Consider the following 25,994-nt stretch of genomic DNA (forward strand, 5'->3'; position numbering starts at 1 on the left):
GCTATCGCTTTCTCAGGTAGAGGGAGTGCTGTCTTTGAGCCATAGTTGACACCTAAATTAGAATTTAGTACGGTATTCTGAGATGCTGCCCTAATGCTTTGTTCTTCCTATCTTCAGTTCCTCATAGATACCTTAGCTCAATATATCAAATTTTCTGATTTTACTCAGTATGACCAGAGCAGTCGGGGGGCCACAGTTTTGGGCCTGTTCCCTGTTGCTGCCTGGGACCTCAGTCCACGTACCCTATTTCTTACCAGAGTTCGGAAATATTATCAGTAACTAAGGATTTTGTATTGTCCCAAATGAGACTGGAAACGGGAAGGGGAACGGACCCTGCGAGAACGTATACTAAATGGTGTTAAGTGGGCTGGTAGGAATTGTGCTCAAATTGATGCAAGAGTGACTGTTTAATGAGTTTACATGAGATAAGAAAGCCATTGAATGCCTGGATTTGAGCTCTTTTGTTGTTGATTTGACAGGTTCTTCAAGGAACTTGAAGCCAGGTACCAACAGAATGCTCTGATACCTGATATCAGTGACATTGTGGAGAAGCATGCCACATCCACCTTTGACCCCTATGTAACGTACTGCTCGAATGAAGTCTACCAGCAGCGCACACTTCAGAAACTCCTGTGAGTATTGCCTGTGTTGTGTAAATTAAAAAAAAAGCTTTTCCTCATCAGTGGGTCTTGGAAATTACTATTATTTGAGGATTTTTTCTTTCATAGGATGCAGGCATCACTGGCAAGGCCCACATTTGTTGCCCATCCCTAATTGCCCTTGAACTGAGTGGCTTGCTAGGCCATTTCAGAAGTTAAGAGTCAATCACATTGCTTTGGGTCTGGAGTCACATGTAGGCCAGACCAGGTAAGGATGGCAGATTTCCTTCCCTAAAGGACATTAGCAAACTCGATGGGTTTTTGCAACAATCTATGATAGTTTCACAGTCACCATTACTGAGACTTAATGTTCCAGATTCATTAACTGAATTCAAATTCCCACCATGTGGTGGGAATCAAATCCCATATGGGATTTGAACCCATGTTCTCCAGTGTGTTGGCCTTGGCCTGGGCCTTTGGGTTACTAATCCAGTGACATTACCACTATGCCGCCATCTCCCCTAATCATTTTAGGTAGAGTGGATGAAGCTCAAGTCTTGTTTTGAAATACTGGAGGAATCTTGAGCCTGTTGGGTTGGAGTGGAGGAAAGTGGAGTTTTTTAAAATTGTGTGGTGAGAGCTTAGATATTTTGGGAAGAATTAGTGGACTCTATAGGGACAGAAGTGATAAGTCCATACCCACTGGAATAGGGTGGAGGAAGTTTGTGTTTATTGAATCCAGTCGAGGGGGCTCGAGTTTGGGATTGATTTGAGGGAACTCTTGTCTGCTGGAATTAAGTTGTGGGAGCTTGAGTCTGTTGGGATTGAATTTTTTAAATTTATTCATGGGATGTGGGCTTCGTTGGCTGGGCCAGCATTTATTGCCCATCCCTAGTTGCCTTGAGAAGATGGTGGTGAACTACCTTCTTGAACCGCAGCAGCCCATGTGGTGTAAGTACACCCACAGTGCTGTTAGGAAGGGAGTTCCAGGATTTTGACCCATAAATTGAGGGAACTCGAGTCTGCTGGGATTGTGTTGAGGGAGCTTGAGTCTGTTGGGATTGAGTTGAGAGCTTGAGTCTGTTGGGATTGAGATGAGGAAGCGTGAGTCTGTTGGGATTGAGTTGAGGGAGCTTGAGTGTGTTGGAATTGTATTGAGTGAGCTCGAATCTGTTGGGATTATGTTGAGGGAGCTTGAGACTGTTGGGGTTGAGTTAAGGACTTTTGAGTTTGTTGGGATTGTGTTGAGGGAGCCCAAGATCTAGTGAAACAGTCGTGTAGTTTTACTCGCCTGCAGTGACTAACTCATCTCCTGACTCCCCAAAGTCCACCGTCTACAAGGCATAAGTCAGGAGTGTGTTGGAATACCCCCCACTTGTCTGGATGAGTGCAGCTCCCACAACACTGAAGAACCTTGACAACATCCAGGACACTTGATTGGCACCCCATCCACAAACACTCAGTCCCTCCACCACCGACGCACAGTAGCAGCAGTGTGTACCACCTACAAGATGCACTGCAGGAATTCACCAAGGCTTCTTAGTCCGCACCATCCAAACCCACAACCCCTACCATCTAGAAGGACGGGGGCAGTGGGAACATGGGAACATCACTACCTGGAAGTTCCCCTCCAGGCCACTCACCACCCTGACTTGGAAATATATCACTGTTCCTTCACTGTCACTGGGTCAAAATCCTGGAACTCCCTCCCTAACAGCGCGGTGGGTGTACCTACACCACATGGACTGCAGCGGTTTAAGAAGGCAGCTCACCCCCACCTTCTTGAGGGCAATTAGGGTTGGGCAATAAATGATGGCCTAGCCAGCGATGCCCACATCCCATAAATGAATTTTAAAAACTGACTGGAGTTTAGGCAGGCATGGGGTGTTTGGGCATGAATGTATCCTCAAGCTATTGCCATGAGGCGTAATGCAATTAATTTCCACCCATTCATTGAATTGGGTGGAAAATGAGACGGGCTTCTTTACAAGTATGCACGCCTCGCCCAAATTTCCTGATTTCACTGTGACCAAGCAATCCGACATGTCAAGTCCCAGACCAGTGGGTGTGGGGTCCCCTAACCCCAGTGTAAAAGTCTGGATGGAGCTTGCCTGCACTTGGCCAGCTCAGCCCACAGCCATCTAACAGCTGCCAATTCATTAATTGGTTTGAGGCGGGACTTCCGCCCCCATCAGGGAAGAAGTCCGGCATCCGAGAATTTTGCCAGCCAAAATGACCAGCGGCTCTCATGCCCCTATAGTGCCATCAGGAGACGGTGGCCACTGCTGGGACTACAGCAGCCTCCAAGGAAGATATTCAGTGATGCGGCCCAGACTGAGAGGTGAGTCTGGGATCTTGCTGGACCAGGCTGACAGGCCCTGGGAAGGTGGGGTGAGAAGCATGGGTGACAGGTCAAGGGTTGGGGAACGCAGGGGTGGGGTGTTCACAGCTTGGAGGTGAGCCTCTGGTGGACACAGGGGGCCCAAAAAGCAGGCACCCTCCCCACTTCTCCAGCCGCTAGTCCAGCAGGTTTTAATGGCAGGCTGGATGCCTGGTGCCAGCCCCCCACCTCCCTGCTGCAGGTAAAATCCCAGCAGAAGTGGGAAGAGTCCCTTAAGTGGTCATTAATTGGCCCCCACCGGCTGCCATCCCAGCCCTGGTGGGATGGGGATGGCAGGGGCGTAAAATTCCGACCCAGGGAAACCTACCCTCGTGTGTTTGAACATGAGGGGAGGCGGTGGTGTAATGGTATTGTCACTGGACTAGTAATCCAGAGACCCAGGGTAACGTTCTGGGGACCCAGGTTAGGATCCCACCACTGCAGATTCAGTCAATAAAAATCTGGAATTAAAAAGTCTGATGATGACCATGAAGCCATTGTCGATTGTCGGGAAAAAAATCTGGTTTACTAATGTCCCATTAGGGAAGGAAATCTGCTGCCCTTACCTGGTCTGGCCTACATGTGACTCCAGATCCACAGCAATATGGTTGACTCTTAAACGCCCTCTGAAATGACCTAGCAAGCCACTCCGTTGTATCAAACCGCTAGAAAGTCAATGAATGAAACCAGATGGATCACCTGGCATTGAACAATGGGCGTGCCTATGTCATGATAGGTAGTGGGCTCCAGTATTAGATACTATACGGTACTCTGTACTAGATATGGGGTCACCTGACCTGTGGGTTGAAGGTCAGATGGCACATTTTGGAACCTGTCTTGATGGAACGTTAGGAAAATGTATTACCTATAAAGGTAGCTCAGCTACAATGTCAACGGCCTGTGTGCACCATTGAAACAAAAAAACAAGATGACTGCAGTGGTTGAAGATGGCAGCTCGCCATTACCTTCTCAAGGGCAATTAGGGATGGGCAATAAATGCTGGCCCAGCCAGTGATGCCCACATCCCAGGAATGAATAAACAAAATATGAGCTGCCCGACTGTATTTAAGGTGTCTCATTGCTAACAGTGCTGAACTGACCATTAACACATGGTTGCAAGTATGGATGCAGATTGAGCAACAGGTGTTGTGGTAAGTGAAATACTCTTTGCTTGCACAGGTTACACAGCAGGAGCAAAAACTTGCAGGAAACTGCTTGATTATTAACAGGCGATGGATGCCGTTTTTACATTGAAGTATAATTGTTAGGTTTTAATTTGGGATGTGTTTTCATGCCCGTTGCCACACTGAGCGCTCCATTCTCTTCACAATTGTAATTTTTCTTTTTTTTGCCTCCCCCCAGAAATACAAATCCAAACTTCAAAGAAATTCTGACTAAGATTGAAGCCCATCCCGAGTGCAGGAACCTGCCCATGATTTCTTTCCTTATCCTCCCGATGCAGCGAGTCACAAGGCTTCCTCTACTGATGGATGTAAGTAAGAACTGATCAAAATATTCACCGCCTTAACTAAATGGAAAATCTATGGGGGGGGAGAAGCAGATTGTGACTCTATCTTCTTGAGAGAGAAACATTTAAAAGAGTTAGCATTTAAAAAGTCGATGATAGATTTTTGTTGGGTAAGTTAATGGAACCAAATGGTATTAAGATACAGATCAGCCAGGATCAACTGAATAGCAGAATAAGCCAATAACTTGACCTTTTTCAGTGTAATGTTTCACTCCTCTGATGTGTGGGCTTCTCCTTTTCCCCTCACTCCCTGTCTCACGCTAATGTTCGATGTGTGAGGGGCTCATGGGTTTCTTTCATTCCTGCTCGGACTCTTGTCTTCCGCCCCCCAAAAACCTAAGCTCATCCAAAACTCACCCACATTGGCTCTCAGATAAGCAACACCTCGACTTGAAAATCCTGATCCTTGGTTTCAAATTGCTCCATTACCCCATCATTTCCTTTTCCAGCCATAAAAATAGCTGTGGTCTCTGCACTCCTCCAATCCTGGCCTCTTGCCCACTCCAGTTTTAACTGCTCCAGCATTGGCAGCAGCATCTTCAGCTGCCTGGGCCTTATGTTCTGGAATTCCCTCCGTAAACCTCTCCGCCACTACCTTGCTTTCCAGCTTTAAAAACACTCCTTAAAACCTAACTTTTTGACCAAGCTTTTGGTCGCCCACATCTTATGGCCCCGGCCCCAACACGACAGGGCTATAAAGTTCTGCCCTAAGTGTCTCAACGTCAAATATTGTTTGCTTGATCAGACTTCAGTGAAGTGCCTTGAGAGGCTTTACTATGTTAAAGGCACTATATAAATGCAAGTTGTTGTTGCTTCTTTCCTGAATCAAGGCCCACCTACTCTTGTAATTCCACCTCTCCATTAGTCCCAGCCACCTTCTCACCCCCAACTCCGAGCTGTTAGGAATGCATTTCCATAATGATTCTGGGCTAATCCACTCTTAGAAGCTCCAGACAAAATAGAGTAGAACCACCATTGGCGCTAATGAGAACCCACACAAACCAACATGAAAGGAAAACATTTGTAACCTGTTGCTTCATTGTTGTTGAGTCCCTCCCTAATGACACTGTGGCAGCACCTTGAGCACACGGACTGCAGCAATTCAAGAAGATGGCTCACCACCACTTTCTCAAGAGCGGTTAGAGATAGACAATGATGCCCGTGTCCTGAGAGTTAATTCTTTTTGGAAAAATAGATTTATAGAATCATAGAAATTCTGTTGGCACGGAAAGAGACCACTTGGTCCATTGTGCCTGCACCAGTCGAAAAATAAGCAACCCAGCCTCATCCCACTTCCCAGGATCTGATCGTAGCTCCACAGCTTACAGCACATGAGGTGCGCATCCAGACCCCTTTTATATGCCTCTACTACCATTTCAGGCAGTGGGTTCCAGACCCCTGGGTGAAAAAGATTTTCCTCATCTCCCTTCTAATCTTTTTATCAATCATTTTAAATCTATGCCCCATAGTCACTAACCTCTCTGCTAAGGTAAATAGGCCCCTCCCATCCACTCTACCCAGGCCCCTCACAATTTTGTACATCTCAATCAAATCTCCCCTCAACCTCCTCTGTTCCAAGGAGAACAAACCCAGCCTGTTCAAACTTTCCTCATAGCTGCAATTTTCTAGTCCTGACAACATCCTGAGAAGGTATATGTCACATCTGTGACCTGTGCTCCACCAGAACACACAGCTGACTACAGCTATATGGTCACTATCATGGGTCCTCTGTTAAGTTTAATTTTGTTTCTTATTTTACTTTCTAATAAACTTTCCTGAATTACTATTCAAGAATCCTCATACCCAACTATTCAAAATTTTGTAGAAACATTAGTTAAAAAGGGCCTTCTGCAGACATGAGTTAAAGGTGATTTATGACCTATAATTGATTTCTACAATCATCCAATTGGCGTTTCTGGCTGAAGCTAGTTGCAAATGCTTCAGCCTTGCCTTTTGCAATCATGTGTTGGGCAATTCTTTGGTAAGCATCCAGCTGAAGTCTTAGGGAGGTTTTAAATCGGTTTTACACTGATGTATAAAATATGTATACTATTATATTATGATATTAGATATAAGTAAATGTACAGAAGAAGTAAATCTGTGCATGTAGGACAAGATGATGAGTTCAAAATCAAGAGGGGTCGGGACAGGGTAGATAAAGAGAAACGCTTTCCGTGGGTAAAAGGGTCGAGAACCAGAGGACACGGGGTAAAGGTGAATGATGAAAGAAACCAGCTTGGAGAGAAACCTTTTCACACAGCATGTGGTTAGAATCTGGAGTGGGCTGCCCAAGAGTGTGATGTAGGCAGAGTCAATCATGGCTTTCAAAAGGGAATTGGATCATTATCTGAAGAGAGAGAGAATTTGCAGGGCTACAGGAAAGGGTGGGGAAATGGGACCAGCTGATTCGCTCTTGCAGTGTGCCAGCATGGATGCGATGGGCCGAATAGCCTCCTCCTGTGCTGTGATGTTTCTATGATTTTAAACAGACATAGGTTCGAACTAGTTCTGAATAAATTTATACAAGGAAGATCTTCATGATATAAACAGTGGTCAGTTCATGAATGGACTCCCAGTTACAAGAGTGAAGGCTTAAACCCAGGGATAATTTAAAAATCAGATACAGGCTATAGTGGAGGGGGACAGCACATATTTTTTACTGATGGCGCCCAATAGCATTCCTAATGACTAATGATCTCATGATCTGTTGACTTTTGATTTTCTAGTATAAGGGACCATCCTGACTTGGAAATACATCACCATTCCTTGGCAGTGACGCCCACATCTCTGAAAGAATAAGTTTTAAAAACTAGGGCTGGTCTTAAGACGCTCCAGTGTGGGCACAAAGCCTCACTTACTCACAGGTGCTGCCCACGGACAGAGAATTACCTCCACCAGTCCCAGAGAGCGAACGCAAGCGAGATCATGCCAGCTGCTTCCTCAGAAGTCTTGTGCCAAGGATGTTGTAGGGTTGCCAACCCTCCAGGATTGGACCTACCTCCAGAAATTACAAATTAATCGACTGGACACTGCAGCGACTAAAAACAGGGAGAAAGAAAATCACAGGGGCGTTAAAAATTGTGCACTCTTCTTCATTTTCATGGAATACTTTAGTCTTAAAAGAAAAAGCAGAAATGGAGGGAGAAGCTGTTTGACTAGATTTTTCTTTTATTCATTCATGAGAAGTGGGCATTGCTGGCTGGGCCAGCATTTATTACTCTTCCCTAACTGCCCTTGAGAAGGTGGTGGTGAGCTGCCTTCTTGAACCACTGCAGTCCATGTGGTGCAGGTACACCCACAGTGCTATTAGAGAGGGGGTTCCAGGATTTTGACCCAGCGGCAGTGAAGGAACGGCGATACATTTCCAAGTCAGGATGGTGAGTGACTTGGAGGGGAACTTCAAGGCGGTGGTGTTCCCATCTATCTGCTGCCCTTGTCCTTCTAGATGGTGGTGGTCATGGATTTGGAAGATGCTGACTAAGGATTCTTGGTGAATTCCTACAGTGCATGGTACACACTGCTGCTACTGTGCGTCAGTGGTGGAGGGAGCGATCATTCAGAAAGAGAACATTCTGCCTTGTCTGACATACCTTGAAATTTTCTTTGCAGACCATTTGCCAGAAAACACCAAAAGAATCCCCAGAGTATGAGTGTGCAAAGAAAGCGTTGCAAGCTGTTAGCAAGGTGAGGAACTTTATACTTTCACTGTAAACCTATTAACTAGCTGCCTTAACATAGGAGCCCCCCTTTTATTGCAAGGAAGGATATTTGTGTTTTACACATGCTGTGTTCAGTGTTAATGTTGTGTTAATTGGAGTGTTAAGGTTGAGGATTAACAGCTGGAGGGTATTGATTGGTTATGTATCTTGAGCACATATGAAAAGTGAAGCTCAACGCAAACTGGAGGAACAGCACCTCAACTTCCGACTAGGCACTTTACAGCCTTCTGGACTTAACATTGAGTTCAACAACTTCAGATCATGAACTCTCTCCTCCATCCCCACTCCCTTTCACATCTCCCTTTTTCCAATAATTTACAATTTTTAAATATGTTTTTCTTTTCCCACCTGTTTCCATTATTTTTAAATGTATTTCCATCCATTGTTTCACCGCCACCTTTTAGCCTATTTCGATCCCTTCCCCCCACCCCACCCCCACTAGGGCTATCTGTACCTTGCTCGTCCTGCTTTCTACCCTTAATGTCATCATGAGCACATTCCTTAGCTAACATCACCACCATCAACACCCCTTTGTCCTTTTGTCTATGACATCTTTGGCAATCTCTTCTTTGCCTCCACCTATCACTGGCCCTCTATCCAGCTCTACCTGTCCCACACCCCTCAACCAGCTTATATTTCACCTCATTTCTATATTTCTTCAGTTCTGTTGAAGAGTCATACGGGCTCGAAACGTTAACTGTGTTCCTCTCCACAGATGCTGTCAGACCTGCTGAGTTTTTCCAGCTATTTTTATTTTTGTTTATGAAAAGGAACTGCTGGGATACTGGGTGTTGGTAGGTAAGAGGCAGCAATATGTCGTGCTGCATTCTGTGAATAAATCTACTATCGAGAAAAGGATCTGTGCCTAGTTTCACACTTCACCATCTGGCTTGGATCTATTTAACATTCAGAACAGAAAGCATTCAGATTGATCTTCAAAAAAGGCAGTTACCTCCTCAGTTTATTGAAGGAGTTTTCATGCCTTTACTCTGTCGGCTGCTTACATGCATGCAATGATGTGTTGGGAGCTGTGTATACAGTTTAAGCACCTAAGTACCAGCAGTGGCTCAGTGCGATTGTGGGCTCAAGTCCAACTAAAGAGACATGAGCACAACGTCCATGCTGACACTCCAGTGCAGTACTGAGGCAGTGCTGCACTGTCGGAGGGGCCATCGTTTTGATGAGATACTGAGCCAACGCCCTCTCTGCCCCCTCAGCTGGAATCTAAAAGACCCCGTGGTGCGATTTTGAAGAAGAACAGGGGAGCTCTTCCTGGCCAATATTGATCCCATTGCCAACACAAAGCAGATCACCTGGTAATTATCACATTGCTGTTTGAGAGACCTCGAAAGAATTAGGGGCAAGTAGAGCCAATGTCTAAGTTGGACTCATAAGTGATCCTCCAGGAATATCCTTCTGATCTTTTGCTAAATGAAGGCATTCTGGGCATGTGGGAAACTGTCAATTACAAGGGCCTGATTAGATTTCGCAAATGGCACCCAGGAAATGGACTGCTGGAGATGTGCTTAACCTACCCACGATGGGAGAGGTGTGGTGCAATGCGACAAGGCTATTGTTAGAAGCATTTTGACAATGCATGTCAAGTGTATGATACTCTTTGCCCACAGGTGATTTTGCTATTTAAAGATAAATACTCGTAAATTCTTTCTCTAGAAAGGAATTGCGGTCTCTTCTTACAGGCACCAGTAGGAAAGAATTCATGAAGTGGCAGGACTGGAGGAGCAACTTTCAGTGGGTGGTGAAACCAGTATGTCTATCATACACCACCAACACATTTACTCTTTAAATAGCTGGAAAAACTCAGCAGGTCTGGCAGCATCTGCGGAGAGGAGCACAGTTAATGTTTCGAGTCCTCATGACTCTTCAACAGACCTAAGGAAAAATAGAAAAGGGGTGAAATATAAGCTGGTTTAAGGGGGGGGGAAGGACAAGAAGAGCTGGATAGAGGGCCAGTGATAGGTGGAGATAACCAAAAGATGTCACAGACAAAAGGACAAAGAGGCGTTGAAGGTGGCAACACTATCTAAAGGAATGTGCTAATTAAGGGTGGAAAGCAGGACGAGCAAGGTACAGATAGCCCTTGTGGGGGTGGGGTGAAGGAATCTAAAAAGGCTAAAAGGTAGAGATAAAACAATGGAAGGAAATACATTTAGAAATAATGGAAATAGGTGGGAAAAGAAAAATCTATATAAATTATTGGAAAAAACAAAAAGGAGGGGAAAATCGGAAAGGGGTTGGGGATGGAAGAGAGAGTTCATGATCTAAAATTGTTGAACTCAATATTCAGTCTGGAAGGCTGTAAAGTGCCTGGTCAGAAGACGAGGTGCTGTTCCTCCAGTTTGCGTTGAACTTCACTGGAACAATGCAGCAAGCCAAGGACGGACATGTGGGCATGAGAGCAGGGTGGAGTGTGGAAATGGCAAGCGACAGGGAGGTCTGGGTAATGCCCCCCTGGCGGCATTCCGTAGGGATCGTTCCCTCCGGGACACCCTGGTCCACTCCTCCATCACTCCCTACTCCTCAACCCCCACCTATGGCACCTCCCCATGCCCACGCAGAAGATGCAACAGCTGCCCCTTCACTTCCTCTCTCCTCACCGTCCAAGGGCCCAAACACTCCTTTCAAGTGAAGCAGCATTTCACTTGCATTTCCTCTAACTTTAGTCTACTGCATTCGTTGCTCCCAATGTGGTCTCCTCTACATTGGAGAGACCAAAGGCAAACTGGGCAACCGCTTTGCAGAACACCTGCGGTCTGTCCGCTAGAAAGACCCAAACCTCCCTGCCGCTTGCCATTTTAACACGCCACCCTGCTCTCTTGCCCACATGTCTGTCCTTGGCTTGCTGCATTGTTCCAGTGAAGCCCAACGCAAACTGGAGGAACAGCACCTCATCTTCCAACTAGGCACTTTACAGCCTTCCGGGTTGAAGACTGAATTCAACAACTTTAGATCTTAAACTCCCTCCCCCATCCCCACCCCCATTTCTGTTTCTTCCCCCTCCCTTTTGTTTTTTCCAATAATTTATATAGATTTTTCTTTTCCCACCTATTTCCATTATTTTTAAATCTATAAGTTTAATACCCTGTCAGTCTTTCCACCCCACCCCCGCTAGAGCTGTACTTTGAGTGTCCTGCCATCCATCCTTAATTAGCACATTCTCTTAGATAATATCACCACCTTTAACACCTCCCTGTTCCTTTGTCTGTAACATCTTTTGATCATCTGTATCACTGCTTGCTTGTCCCTACAACCCTCCACCCCCCCAACTTCTCTCCCCCCCCCGCCCCCCGACCTTAAACCAGCTTATATTTCACCCCTCTCCTAACTTCACTCAGTTCTGCTGAAGGGTCATGAGGACTCGAAACGTCAAGTCTTTTCTTCTCCGCCGATGCTGCCAGACCTGCTGAGTTTTTCCAGGTAATTTTGTTTTTGTTTTGGATTTCCAGCATCCGCAGTAGTTTGTTGTTTTTAGGTCTGGGTAATGCTTGCGGACAGACCGAAGGTGTTCAGCGAAGCGGTCACCAGTCTGCATTTGGTCTCTCCAATGTAGAGGAAACCGCATTGGGAGCAACGAATGCAGTAGACTAAATTGAGGGAAGTGCAAGTGAAATGCTGCTTCACTTGAAATGAGTGTTTGGGCCCTTGGATGGTGACGAAAGGGGAAGTAAAGGGGCAGGTGTTGCACCTTCTGCGGCTGCATGGGAAGGTGCCATGGGAGAGGGTTGAGGTGTAGGGGGTGATGGAGGAGTGGACCAGGGTGTCACGGAGGGAACGATCTCTACGGAATGCCGCCAGGGTGGGTGAAGGGAAGATGTGTTTGGTGGTGGCATCATGCTGGAGTTGGCGGAAATGGCGGAGGATGATCCTTTGAATGCGGAGGCTGGTGGGGTGATAAGTGAGGACAAGGGGGACCCTATCATGTTTCTGGGAGGGAGGAGAAGGCGTGAGGACGGATGCGCAGGGGATGGGCTGGACACGGTTGAGGGTCCTGTCAACCACCGTGGGTGGAAAACCTTGGTTAAGGAAGAAGGAGGACATGTCAGAGGATCTGTTTTTGAAAGTGGCATCATCAGAACAGATGCGATGGAGGCAAAGGAACTGAGAGAATGGGATGGAGTCCTTACAAGAAGCGGGGTGTGAGGAGCTGTAGTCGAGGTAGCTGTGGGAGTCAGTAGGCTTGTAATGGATATTGGTGGACAGTTTATCACCAGAAATTGAGACAGATGTCAAGGAAGGGAAGGGAAGTGTCAGAGATGGACCATGTGAAAATGATGGATGGGTGGAAATTGGAAGCAAAATTAATAAATTTTTCCAGGTCCAGACGAGAGCATGAAGCATCACCGAAGCAGTCATCGATGTACTGGAGAAAGAGCTGTGGGAGGGGGCCGGAGTAGGACTGGAACAAGGAATGTTCCACATATCCCATAAAGAGACAGGCATAGCTGGGGCCCATGCGGGTACCCATAGCCACACCTTTTATTTGGAGGAAGGAATAAAAGGTGTGGCTATGGGTACCCGCATGGGCCCCAGCTATGCCTGTCTCTTTATGGGGTATGTGGAACATTCCTTGTTCCAGTCCTACTCTGGCCCCCTCCCACAACTCTTTCTCTGGTACATCGATGATTACTTCGGTGCTGCTTCATGCTCTCGTCTGGACCTGGAAAAATTTATTAAATTTGCTTCCAATTTCCACCCCTCCATCATTTTCACCTGATCCATCTCTGACACTTCCCTTCCCTTCCTTGACCTCTCTGTCTCAATTTCTGGTGATAAACTGTCCACCAATATCCATTACAAGCCTACTGACTCCCACAGCTACCTCGACTACAGCTCCTCACACCCCGCTTCCTGTAAGGTATCCATGCCATTCTCTCAGTTCTTTCGCCTCCGTCGTATCTGTTCTGATGATGCCACTTTCAAAAACAGTTCCTCTGACATGTCCTCCTTCTTCCTTAACCGAGGTTTTCCACCCACGGTGGTTGACAGGGCCCTCAACCGTGTCCAGCCCATCTCCCGCGCATCCGCCCTCACACCTTCTTCTCCCTCCCAGAAACATGATAGGGTCCCCCTTGTCCTCACTTATCACCCCACCAGCCTCCACATTCAATGGATCATCCTCCGCCATTTCCCCCAACTCCAGCATGATGCCACCACCAAACACATCTTCCCTTCACCCCCCTGGCAGCATTCCGTAGGGATCGTTCCCTCCGTGACACCCTGGTCCACTCCTCCATCACCCCCTACACCTCAACCCCCTCCCATGGCACCTTCCCATGCAACTGCAGAAGATGCAACACCTGCCCCTTTACTTCCCCTCTCCTCACTGTCCAAGGGCCCAAACACTCCTTTCAAGTGAAGCAGCATTTCACTTGCACTTCCCTCAGTTTAGTCTACTGCATTCGTTGCTCCCAATGCAGTTTCCTCTACATTGGAGATACCAAATGCAGACTGGATGACCGCTTTGCAGAACACCTTCGGTCGGTCCGCAAGCGTTACCCAGGCCTCCCTGTCGCTTGCCATTTTAACACTCCACCCTGCTTTCATGCCCACATGTCCGCCCTTGGCTTGCTGCATTGTTCCAGTGAAGCTCAACGCAAACTGGAGGAACAGCACCTCATCTTCCGACTAGGCACTTTATAGCCTTCCGGACTGAATATTGAGTTCAACAATTTTAGATCATGAACTCTTTGTACCTTGCTCGTCCTGCTTTCCACCCTTAATTAGCACATTCCTTTAGATAGTGTCGCCACCTTCAACACCTCTTTGTCGTTTTGTCTGTGACATCTTTTGGTTATCTCCACCAATCACTGACCCTCTATCCAGCTCTTCTTGTCCCACCCCCCCCCCCTTAACCAGCTTATATTTCACCCCTTTTCTATTTTTCCTTAGTTCTGTTGAAGAGTCATGCGTACTCGAAATGTTAACTCTGCTCCTCTCCACAGATGCTGCCAGACTTGCTGAGTTTTTCCAGGTATTTTTGTTTTTGTTTTGGATTTCCAGCATCCGCAGTTTTTTGCTTTTACTCTTTAAATAGATTGTGTTAAAGGGGGTTGACTGTTAGTTTAAATAACTTGTTAGGGTGCATCTATTTTTGGGTACTGTTTGATAGGTGGGGTTGCTGGGGATGGGTGGGTTGAATCCATCTGAACGTTGTAAAAGGATTCATATGGTGCCATAAGGCTGTTCCTAAACGTTTTTAGCCAATGATGGCCTGGTACAAATGATTGATGCTGGTATGTAAAATGTCTGACCATGTGGGCATGATACTTGCAGAGGTGTGGTGCTCTATGGAACTGTGACCCAGCACCTTCAAGGAGAGAAGAGAAAAAAGTTTGTGCAGGACGAACAGAATTTTACTTCTGAACAAAAATCTGAGGCATAACCTTGTCCTGTTGCTTTGTACAACTGGTGCCCCTCTCTCTCTCTCTCTCACTTTCTCTTTCTCTCTCTCTCTCTCTCACTCTCTCTCTCTATATCTCTCTGCGCAAAAGGTGGGCAACATTTTAAAGTATTAGGAGCAGGTCAGACGCTGGGAATCGTGCGGCTAATCTCCTGACTCCCCAAAGCCTGTCCAACGTCCACAAGGCACAAGTCAGGAGTGTGATGGAATATTCCCCACTTGCCTGGATGAGTGCAGCTCCCACAACACTCAAGAAGCTTGACAGCATCCAGGGCAAAGCAGCCCACTTGATTGGCACCCCATCCACAAACATTCACCCCCTCCACCACTGACACAGAAGTGTGTAAAATCTACAAGAAGCACTACAGCAACTTGCCAAGGCTCCTTCAACACCTTCCCAAACCATGACAGCTATCACCTAGACGGACAAGGGCAGCAGATATTTGGGAAGACCACCACCTGGATGTTCCCCTCCAAGTCACTCACCATCCTGACTTGGAAATATATCACCGTTCCTTCACTGTTGCTGGGTCAAAATCCTGGAACTCGCTTCCTAACGGCACTGTGGATGTACCTACACCATGTGGACTGCAGCGGTTCAAGAAGACAGCTCACCACCACCTTCTCAAGGGCAACTAGGGATGGGCAATAAATGCTGGCCTAGCCAGTGACACCCATATCTCGTGAAAGAATAACTTAAAAAAACTAGGGCTGGTCTTCAGAAGCTCCAGTGTGGGCACAAACCTCACTTACTCACGAGTGCTGCCCACGGACAGAGAATTAGCTCCACCAGTCCCAGCTAGCAAACGCAAGCGAGATCATGCCAACTGGTTCCTCAGAAGTCTTGTGCCACAGATGTTGTAGGGTTGCCAACCCTCCAGGATTGGTCCTAACTCCGGAAATTTCAAATTAATCAACTGGACACTGCAGTGGCTAAAAACAGGGAGAAAGAAAATCACCGGGACATTAAAAAGTGTGTATTTTTCTTCATTTTCAGTGAATACTTTGGTTGGAATTAAAAGAAAAATCGGAAATGGAGGGAAAAGCTGTTTGACTAGATTTTTTGAAAATTCATTGATGGGATGTGGGCATCGCTGACTTGGCCAGCATTTATTACCCATCCCTAATTGCCCTTGAGAAGGTGGTAGTGAGCTGCAATATATTTCCAAGTCAGGATGGCTGTGGCTTGGAGGGGAACTTCCAGGTAGTGGTGTTCCCATGTGCCCGCTGCCCTTGTCCTTCTGGATGGTAGTGGGTGTGGGTTTGGAAAGTATTGTCTAAGGAGCCTTGGTGAATTCCTGCAGTGCATCTTGTAGATGGTACACACTGCTGCTACTGTGCGTCGGTGGTGAAGAGAATGAATGTTTGTGGATGGGGTGCCAATCAAGTGGCTGCTTTGTCCTGGATGGTGTCCGGCTTTTTGAGTATTGTTGGAGCTGCAACTGGAGAGCATTCCATCACGCTCCTGACTTGTGCCTTGTGGACAGGCTTTGCGGGTGGGGGGGCATCAGGAGATGAGTTACTCACTGCAGGCGAGTAACACTACACTCCTGTTTCACATCTTGGGCTCCTTCAACTCAGTCCCAACAGAATCAAACTCCCTTAACTCAATCCCAACAGACTCAAGCTCCCTCAAGTCATGCTCCTGACTTGTTCCTTGTAGATGGTGGACAGGCTTTGGGGCGTCAGGAGGAGTGTTATTTGCCGCAGGATTCCTCTGACCTGCCCTCGTAACCACAGTATTTACATGGTTTGTCCAGTTCAGTTTCTGGTCAATGGTAACTCCCAGGATGTTGATAGATTGATCAATTGAAGGAGAGAGATGAAGTCCCCAGGAATACACCCAGCTACAGTTAGTAACCTGGGAAGATTGGGGCAAGGTGAAAGTTCATGTTAAATTCCTGGCCTTTGACTCTGGCGTAAGATTACTATAGGATAAGTAAAAATGGCACAATAGCAAAAGGACCAGAAGGGAGATGGAGAGACTTATTTTTAACCATATATGAGTTGTGGTGATCTGGCGTGCACTGCCTGAAAGAATGGTGAAATCAGATTCAATAGTAACTTTCAAAAAGGGAATTCGCTAAACCCCAAAGGGGAAAACGTGGCAGGACTATGGGGAAGTGGGACTAACTCGATAATTCTTTTGAAGAGCTGGTACAGACACGATGGACCGAGTGGCCTCCTCATGTGCTGAGCTTTGTCACAAACAGCAGCGGGATTTCGAATACAAAGCATAGACTTTAACGTGACATTTTGTGTCCCATAAGAGAACAACACTTGCACCAGTTTGTATGTTGGGGAATATGTAACAGAGCTGACACCACCAGCTCATTGATCATACCTGTCTCTAAAACCTTTCAAATTTATGCCTGGTTCTTCTTAATAAAATCTATCTTCTCTTCTCTCGTTCTAAGGACTCTGTTTATTGTTGAGGTTCCATGGAGGGTGACTGATCTCTGAAACTACAAATTCATGGCACCAATTTGTCTCTCATTAAGAAAATGCCATTTACTTAGAACGTGCAATTAAATATTGCCTTTTAAGTATTCTGGACATCATGAAATGCTAAAGAAGCCCCAATAAAGTACTTTTGAAGTGTAGTCACTGTTGCTTAGTAAACAAACATAGCAGCCAACTGTGTGCAAACAGCCAAGAGTTAGATGATAGGGTATTTGGTTTTATTGAGGGTAGTTGCTCAGGGTGGTTTGTAATTTTGACCAAGGCAGCCGGAAGAATTCCCCTGCTTTTCTACAAATAGTACCATGAGAGTGTTTATAACCATCTGAGAGGACAGACCGGACCTCATTTGAACATTTCTTCCCAAAGACAGCATTTTCTGACAATATGGAATCATCTATCACCTACTCCCACATTGGAGTTACATATGAGCATACAAAATAGGCACAGAAGTAGGCTATTCGGCCCCTCGAGCCTGCTCTGCCATTCAATAAGATTATGGCTGATCTACTTGTGTTTCAAGTTCTACATTTTCGTCTACCCGCAATAACCTTTGATTCCCTGGCATAACAAGAATCCATCTACCTCTGCCTTAAAAATATTCAATGACCCCGCTTCCACTGTCTTCTGAGGCAGAGGGTTCCAAAGATTTCTCCTCTTCTCTGTTCTGTAAGGGCAACCCCTAATTTTAAAACAGTGCCACCTAGTTCTGGACTCACCCGCAAGAGGAAACATCCTTTCCACGTCCACCTTGTCAAGATCATTCAGGATCTTATATACTTCAATCAAGTCACCCTCACTCTTCTAAACTCCAATTGAAACAAGCCCAGTCTGTCCAATCTGTCCTCATAAGACAACCCACTCATTCCAGGTATCAATCTAGTGAACAACCTCTGAACCGCCTCCAATACATTTACATCCTTCCTTTAAATAAGGAGACCAAAACTGCACACAGAATTCAAGATGCGGTCTCACCAATGCCCTGTATAACTGAAGCATAACATCCTTACTTTTATAAAAGCAAAAAACTGCGGATGCTGGAAATCCAAAACAAAAACAAAAATACCTGGAAAAACTCAGCAGGTCTGGCAGCATCTGCGGAGAGGAGCACAGTTAACGTTTCGAGTCCGAATGACCTTTAAATTCCTCTCATAGTAGAGGATAGCATTCCATTAGCCTTCTTAATTACTTGCCGTACCTGTATACTAACTTCTTGTGACTCATGCACCTCAGAATTCTGCGGTCGTTCTCCGTTTAAGTAATACTTGGCTTTTTTATCCTTCCTGCCAAAACATATTATGTGTTCAAGTCTCTGCAGTTGATGTGGGCTTGAATCTAAGTGGTCTGACACTGAGCCAAAGTTGGTACTGAGACACTGTGGGTGGCAGTTAAACATATCAACAACATGAATGAAAAGACTTGCATTTATGTAGCACCTTTCATGAGCACCATCCATCTCAAAATGCTTTACAGCCAATTACTTACTTTTGAAGTGACATCAAGTAGGAATTGCGGCAGTCAATTTGCACACAACAAAAAGCTCCCGGAACCAGCAATGTGATAATGACGAGATAAACTGTTTCTTTGGGATATTGATTGAGGGATAAATATTGGCCCAGAGCACTGGGAATAATTCCCCTGGTCTTCTTCGGAATAATGCCGCAGGATCTTTTTTGTTCACCTGAGAGGGGCAGACGAAACATCAGTTTATTGTCTGATCCGAAAGATGGATTGACATCTTGCATTACAAGAACAGGGTCACCTTACCATGCTCAAAGTTAAGTCCTGGCAGCGGAAGAAAGTAATCCTTTTTCCTGTGCTTTGTGTTAGTTGGTGCGTCAGTGTAATGAAGGGGCAAGGAGAATGGAACGAACAGAGATGATGTACACCATCAACAGTCAGCTGGAGTTCAAAATAAAGGTAAGTGTTTTACATTGCTTTGGGTGCAGTTGAAGAGAGAGGAATGCAAAAGGCCCTTTCATTCAGATCATTCCATCCTGTCTTCTGAATTAAATCACCTCTACATTATATTTCCTCTTTGTCCTTCCTTCAACCCATGGCTCCCTGATTCATGGGTATCTAATTCCCTATTTGGATGATTCAGCCAAATGGAATTAATTACCATCGAGTAAGTGGTAGATGATTCCACTATTCAATGACTCTAAGCAATAGGGGCGTTGATATAAGATCAAATGTAAGTGTGGTAGACAGAAAACAGCAGAAACCTGTCTGTGCAAAGGGTGGTGGGGCTTGGATTTCATTATCATCAGAGCTCAGCATTGAAGGAGAGACCATATTGACATTGAAGAATAGGTTAGATATGTGGTTAAAGGAAAGGGAGATAATGGGATATGGGAACATTGTAAGTACATGGATTATGACTGCTGCTTGTGCAAGATAAAACCAACACAGATTGGTCACCATGCCTTCAGCCACCTCGGTCCCACATCTTGAATTCCCTCCCAAAACCTCCCCACCTCCCTCTTCTCCTCCTTTAATTCATGCCTTAGAACTGACCTCTTTGACCAAGCAACGTCCAAAGATTGTCGTCTTCTACTCAGCCTTCGTTCATTTTGATTTTGGCACTGTGCAATGCCTTGAGAAGCCACTCCTCAGGGTGCAATGTAAACGCAAGCTGTGGTATAGAAACATAAAAACATAGAAACTAGGAGCAGGAGTAGGCCATTCGGCCCTTCGAGCCTGCTCCACCATTCATTATGATCATGGCTGATTATCCAACTCAATAGCCTGCTCCCGCTTTCTCCCCATACCCTTTGATCCCTTTCGCCCCAAGAACTATATCTAACTCCTTCTTGAAAACATACAATGTTTTGGCCTCAACTACTTTCTGTGTTAGCGAATTCCACAGGCTCACCACTCTCTGGGTGAAGAAATTTCTCCTCATCTCAGTCCTAAATGGTCTACCCCGTATCCTCAGACTGTGACCCCTGGTTCTGGACTCCCCCACCATCGGGAACATCCTTCCTGCATCTACCCTGTCTAGTCCTGTTAGAATTTTATAGGTTTCTATGAGATCCCCCCTCATTCTTCTGAACTCCAGCGAATATAATCCTTAGCCAACTCAATCTCTCCTCATATGTCAATCCCGCCATCCCAGGAATCAGTCTGGTAAACCTTCGCTGCACTCCTTCTATAGCAAGAACATCCTTCCTCAGATAAGGAGACCAAAGCTGCACACAATATTCCAGGTGTGGCCTCACCAAGGCCCTGTATAATTGCAGCAAGACATCCCTGTTCCTGTACTCGAATCCTCTTGCTATGAAAGCCAACATACCATTTGCCTTCTTTACCACCTGCTGCACCTGCCTGCTTACCTTCAGCGACTGGTGTACGAGGACACCCAGGTCCCATTGCACATTCCCCTCTCTCAATTTAAAGCCATTCAGAGAATCTGCCTTCCTGTTTTTGCTTCCAAAGTGGATAACCTCACATTTATCCACATTATACTGCATCTGCCATGCATTTGCCCACTCACTCAGCTTGTCCAAATCACACTTAAGCATCTCTGCATCCTCCTCACAGCTCACCCTCCCACCCAGCTTTGAGTCATCTGCAAATTTGGAGATATTACATTTGGTTCCCTCATCTAAATTATTAATATATACTGTGAATAGTTGGGGTCCCAGCACCAATCCCTGCAGTACCCCACTAGTCACTGCCTGCCATTCGGAAAAAGACCCGTTTATTCCTACTCTGTTTCCTGTCTGCCAACCAGTTTTCTATCCATCTCAATACACTACCCCCAATCCCATGCACTTTAATTTTACACACTAATCTCTTATGTGGGACTCTGTCGAAAGCCTTCGGAAAGTCCAAATAAACTACATCCACTGGCTCCCCCTCATCAACTCTACTAGTTACATCCTCGAAAAATTCCAGTAGATTTGTTAAGCATGATTTCCCTTTCGTAAATCCATGCTGACTCTGTCCGATTCTGCCACTGTTTTCCAAGTGTTTAGCTATTAAATCTTTGTCGGGGCTGAAACTGGTTTTTGTCTGTCATGCAGAGGAGCTGCCAATTCGCTGTTACCAAAGACCAGTTTCACCCCCTTGGTGTCTGCGGGACACTGCAAAACAATTCAGAATGGTCATTGTCATTTCATTGGCGCACAGCACATTTTGAAAAACACCTAAGGTAAATGACCAACTAATCTTTTTCTTCCTGGTGGTGTTTGCCAAATGAATATTGGCTAGCTGATTCCTTGCTCTTCTTTCATTAGTGCGATGGGATCTTTTACATTCATCTGAACAGGCAGGTTGAGCTTCTGTTTAAAATCACGTCTGAAAGGTGTCACCTTCAATAATGCAGCCCTGTGCTGAAGTGTCAGATTATGTACCCTAGTCCTGGGGTGGGGTTTGAACCCACAGTCTCAGCATTTAAGAAATGAAGTAGACCATTCAGCCCCGCCAAGCTGTTCAACCCCTCCAGCCCATTCAGTTTTAGGTCCTTGCTTAATATAAGTCTATTGATCCCTGATCCACCAAATTTTGGAGGAGAGTGACCCAGATTTCCACTGCCCTGTGTGTGAAGAAGTGCTTCACTGTTCTACCCCCTTGTTCTGAACTCACTCACCAGAGGAAATAGTCTTTCTCTATCTGCCCTATTAACTCCTTTAACCACCTGGAACACCTCAATTAGATCACCCCTTAATCTTCTCACCTCATGGGATTATGAGCCTAGTCTGTGCAACATGTCCTCATAATTTAGCCCTCGCAGGCCAGGTTGTTACCAAGTGGGAGCCAAGCTAACAATGAGTGATGCCTCAGAATGATCAACCAGTCTTGTTGTTCAGCTGAATCTACTTCAAGTGCGTTCACTTCTGACCCAGGCATTATTTGATCCAAACATTTTTTTCACTGGGTCAAATCCAATTTCCGTGCCTTTGTTCTATGCCGACGCTCCCCGCAGACTGCCTAATGATGGAGAGTAGATGGTTCCCCATTCTTTGCAGCCACTGTTAACGTCAAGCATCATCAGATCAGCTTGGGATAGATGGAAAGTAAATCCCTCTGATGATTCCACCCCTGTCCCTCCTCCACAAGATGACTTCGTCCATAGGCGCAGATGTGTGGCATTTGCTTTTCCCAAGCCAGCCATCTAATGTCTCAAAATGCATTCTTAGAAAAAAATCTTGTTCTGTTCTTATTTCTGTTTGCAAAGTACCAAGTTGACCCTAAAGATATTACGAGAGTTTTATAAATCTGGCATTAGAACACACAGGCCTTGTACAGCACACATTATCAGGCTCAGGTGGGATTAGGTATTAGGTCCCTGAGAATGTTTCCAACTACTTCACTCTGGCATCAGATTACAAACCTGGTGTTCTGACTAAAATGAACAGGATAATTGCATTCAAACTGCTGAGAGGAATGGATAAAGGAAGGCGCTGATTAATGAGTGGACACATAGGCCAGTGCATTACTAGAACACACTGGAACCCCCACCACCATGCGATAGGACAATATTGCCCATATTCTTCCTATGAAGAATTCTTCCATATTCCCCCCTCAAGGCTGATGGATACACACCCTGTATCATACTTAGGGCAAAGTCGATTTAATATCTATCAATCATTAGCCATTAAGTAAACTGTACAACTTCTGATACAGAATGTCACACAACAAGAGCACCTCACAGAGAGTCTGGCATGGAGATCAGGGTTGCCACTTTGTGGTGCGCTCTCTTTGAAGTGCCCTTCTCTCACTATAAGACCTGCTGGAGGAATTCCAGTTTATAAAATGTATCCTTAAACCTTCTTTGTATTTAAATAAAGGGTCTGAGCCTGAAATGTTAGCCAGTCATTTTGTCTGATCACACTCCAGCAGAAGCACATTGGAATATCTTATTACATTGAAGATGCAATATAGAAAGAAGATAGAAGGGCTCACATTTAAACAGCGCCTTTATCACCTCAAGATATCCCAAAGCACTTTACACTCAATGAAGCACTTCTGATGTATAGTCACTGTTGTAATGTAGGGGAATACAACAGCCAATTTACACACAGCAAGATCCCACAAACAGCAATGAAATACATAACCAAATGCCCTCTTCTGAGTGATGTTAGATGAGCAATAAGCATATTGGTCAGGAACCCAGGGAGAACTCACAAACAGCAATGAAATACATAACCAAATACCCTCTTCTGAGTGATGTTAGATGAGCAATAAGCATATTGGTCAGGAACCCAGGGAGAACTACTCTGGTCTTCTTCAAGTAGTGCCATAGGATCTTTCACGCTCACCTGAGAGGGCCTTGGTTCAACATCTCATCTGAAAGACAGCACCCCCAACAGCCTGGAGCACCCTCAGTATTGCACTGGGTTATCAGCCTGGATTTTGTGTTCCAAGTCTCGGTGAGGGACTTGTCTCCACAATTTTCTGACTCGCACATGAGCTGATGCAATAAACAAGTTGTTTCACTCGATTGCTGATTTGCCTCATCCTCTGACTCATTCTCCTCAGCCTCCGTGTTGTCCTGTCCTTCAGGCCTTGGCTTTTCAACTGGGATTTTCCTTTTGCAATGTGTCACCCAGTGACAGCTTGATACTGTCAAGAGCATGCTGCCACTGCATCGGATATTTTTTTAAGCAGATGGGCAGAATGGATGCCATTGCTGGCAAGTCCAGTTTAGCGAGAAAATATGATTTATGGTTTGGCTTGTAAACCTATTGGGTTTAATAACTTTGTAACATATTCATCAGGCGATTTTCATCGGGCAACATGCGTTGCCAGAAAGATTCCACAGCTGACTTTCAAAACATTATTCTTGGCCATAAGTCCCGCATATTTTACGTAGCGAGATTGATAAGAGAAAGCTTAAATAGCTGGTATAAGTGAATAAGATAGCTAGATACTTCGATAGAGAGAAATAAATATTAAAACAGGTAGAGAGAGAAGCAGATAGGAAGAAATATTATATCAAAAGCAACGACAGTTGAGTCGATTAAGTCCTGGCACTTGGTGAAACATGCTGGCCCAGGAAGGGCAGACTCTTGGCACCAGCAAGCCACTTAGTTCATAACCATGGAACTTCCCACAGTGGGAAGTGAGTGGGTGGGATTTTCAGACAGACAGACCACAGTCCAATTTGTAGCATATTTTGTCATGTCCTATTTGGCTGAATATCTGTGGCTGTGCTGTGTTGGAGAGCACACAGTTCATCATCTGATGTCTCTGTGTCTCTGCCCCCTTAAAATAAATCATATTCTTCTTCCTAAATATTTTTGATAATCTTCCTCATTCTGCAAAAATTAGGAGGGTTTTAAAAATACCCATTCGCCACAAATGTATGACGTCTGCGGTGGTGTACATACATAAATCTTTGAAGGCAGCAGGGCAAGTTAAGAAGGCTAAGATAAAAGCAAAATACTGCGAGTGCTGGAAATCTGGAAAAAAACAAAAATAGCTGGAAAAACTCAGCAGGTCTGGCAGCATCTGCGGAGAGGAATAGAGTTAACGTTTCAAGTCTGTATGACTCTTCATCAGTTAGTAAGGTTGTTATAAGAGTGTTCAATGTCCTTGGTTTTATTAATAGGGGAATAGAATGGTTCCAGGGTTGAGGAACTTAAGTTGTGAAGATAGATTGGAGAAGTTAAGACTGTTTTCCTTGGAGAAAAGAAGGCTGAGAGGAGATTTGATAGAGGTATTCAAAATCATGAGGGGTCTGGACAGAGTAGATAGGGAAGAACTGTGAAAGGATCGAGGACAAGAGGGCACGGATTTGAAGCAATTTGCAAAAGAAGCAAAAGCGATATGAGAAAAAATGTTTTCACGGAGTGAGTAGTTAGGGTCTGGGATGCACTGCCTGAGAGTGTGATGGAGGTAGGTTCAATCGAGGCATTCAACAGGGAATTAGACTGTTATCTGCAAAGGAAGAATGTGCAAGGTCACGGGGAGAAGGTGGGAGAATGGCACAAAGTAAATTGCTCATTCGAAGAACTGATGCAAACACGATGGGCCGAATGGCCTTCTGCGCTGTAACAATTCTGTAGTTCTGAACAGCAAAGAAGCTAATGCTAAACCTGGATTAATTGCTGGTGAGCCCTCAGCTGGGGTATGGTGTTCAATTCTGGGCAACATGTAATATATTTCGATTTCTAAAAGGTGTTCAATAAGGTACCACACATATGGTTACTTAATAAGATAAGAGCCCATGGTGTTGGGGGTAGTATATTAGCATGCATAGAGGCCTGGCTAGCTAAAAGACGGCAGAGTTGGGATATGGGGGGAATTTTCAGGATGGCAACCTGTAACTAGTGGAGTGCCACAGTGCTGGGGCCTCAATTATTTACAATATATATTAATGACTTAGATGAGGGAAATTAATGTACAATCGCCAAGTTTGCGGATGACACAAACATAGGTGGGAAGGCAAATGGTGAGGATGCCACGAAGAGTCTACAGAGGGATATAGACAGGTTAAGTGAGCGGGCAAAAATGTGATAGATGGAATATAATGTGGGAAAGTGCGAGGTTATGCACTTTGGCAGGAAGAATAGAAACCATAAGACATAGGAGCAGAAATTAGGCCATTCGGCCCATTGAGTCTGCTTCGCCATTCAATCATGGCTGATAAGTTTCTCATCCCCATTCTCCCGCCTTCTCCCCATAACCTTTGATCCCCTTACCAATCAAGAACCTATCTATCTCGGTCTTAAATACATTCAATGACCTGGCCTCCACAGCCTTCTGTGGCAATGAATTCCATAGATTCACCACTCTCTGGCTAAAGAAGTTTCTCCTCATCTCTGTTCTAAAAGGTCTTCCCTCTACTCTGAGGCTGTGCCCTCGGGTCCTAGTCTCTCATACTAACGGAAACATCTTCCCCACGTCCACTCTATCCAGGCCTTTCAGTATTCTGTAA

General features: G+C 45.4%; 1 protein-coding gene across 1 annotated transcript in view; it reads left to right on the forward strand.

Annotated features, from left to right (window-relative positions):
- Nucleotides 1-25,994, forward strand: part of LOC144694013 (rho guanine nucleotide exchange factor 26-like) — a 210,022-nt gene that overhangs the window by 115,747 nt on the left and 68,281 nt on the right. Inside the window, exons 7-10 of the mRNA XM_078564337.1 lie at nt 480-632; nt 4,342-4,471; nt 8,117-8,191; nt 18,938-19,027. Coding sequence (XP_078420463.1) covers nt 480-632; nt 4,342-4,471; nt 8,117-8,191; nt 18,938-19,027 — 448 coding nt within the window. The remainder of the gene's footprint in view (nt 1-479; nt 633-4,341; nt 4,472-8,116; nt 8,192-18,937; nt 19,028-25,994) is intronic.

This window comes from Cetorhinus maximus, chromosome 19, assembly GCF_964194155.1.
Source record: "Cetorhinus maximus chromosome 19, sCetMax3.hap1.1, whole genome shotgun sequence".
NCBI lineage: Eukaryota > Metazoa > Chordata > Chondrichthyes > Lamniformes > Cetorhinidae > Cetorhinus > Cetorhinus maximus.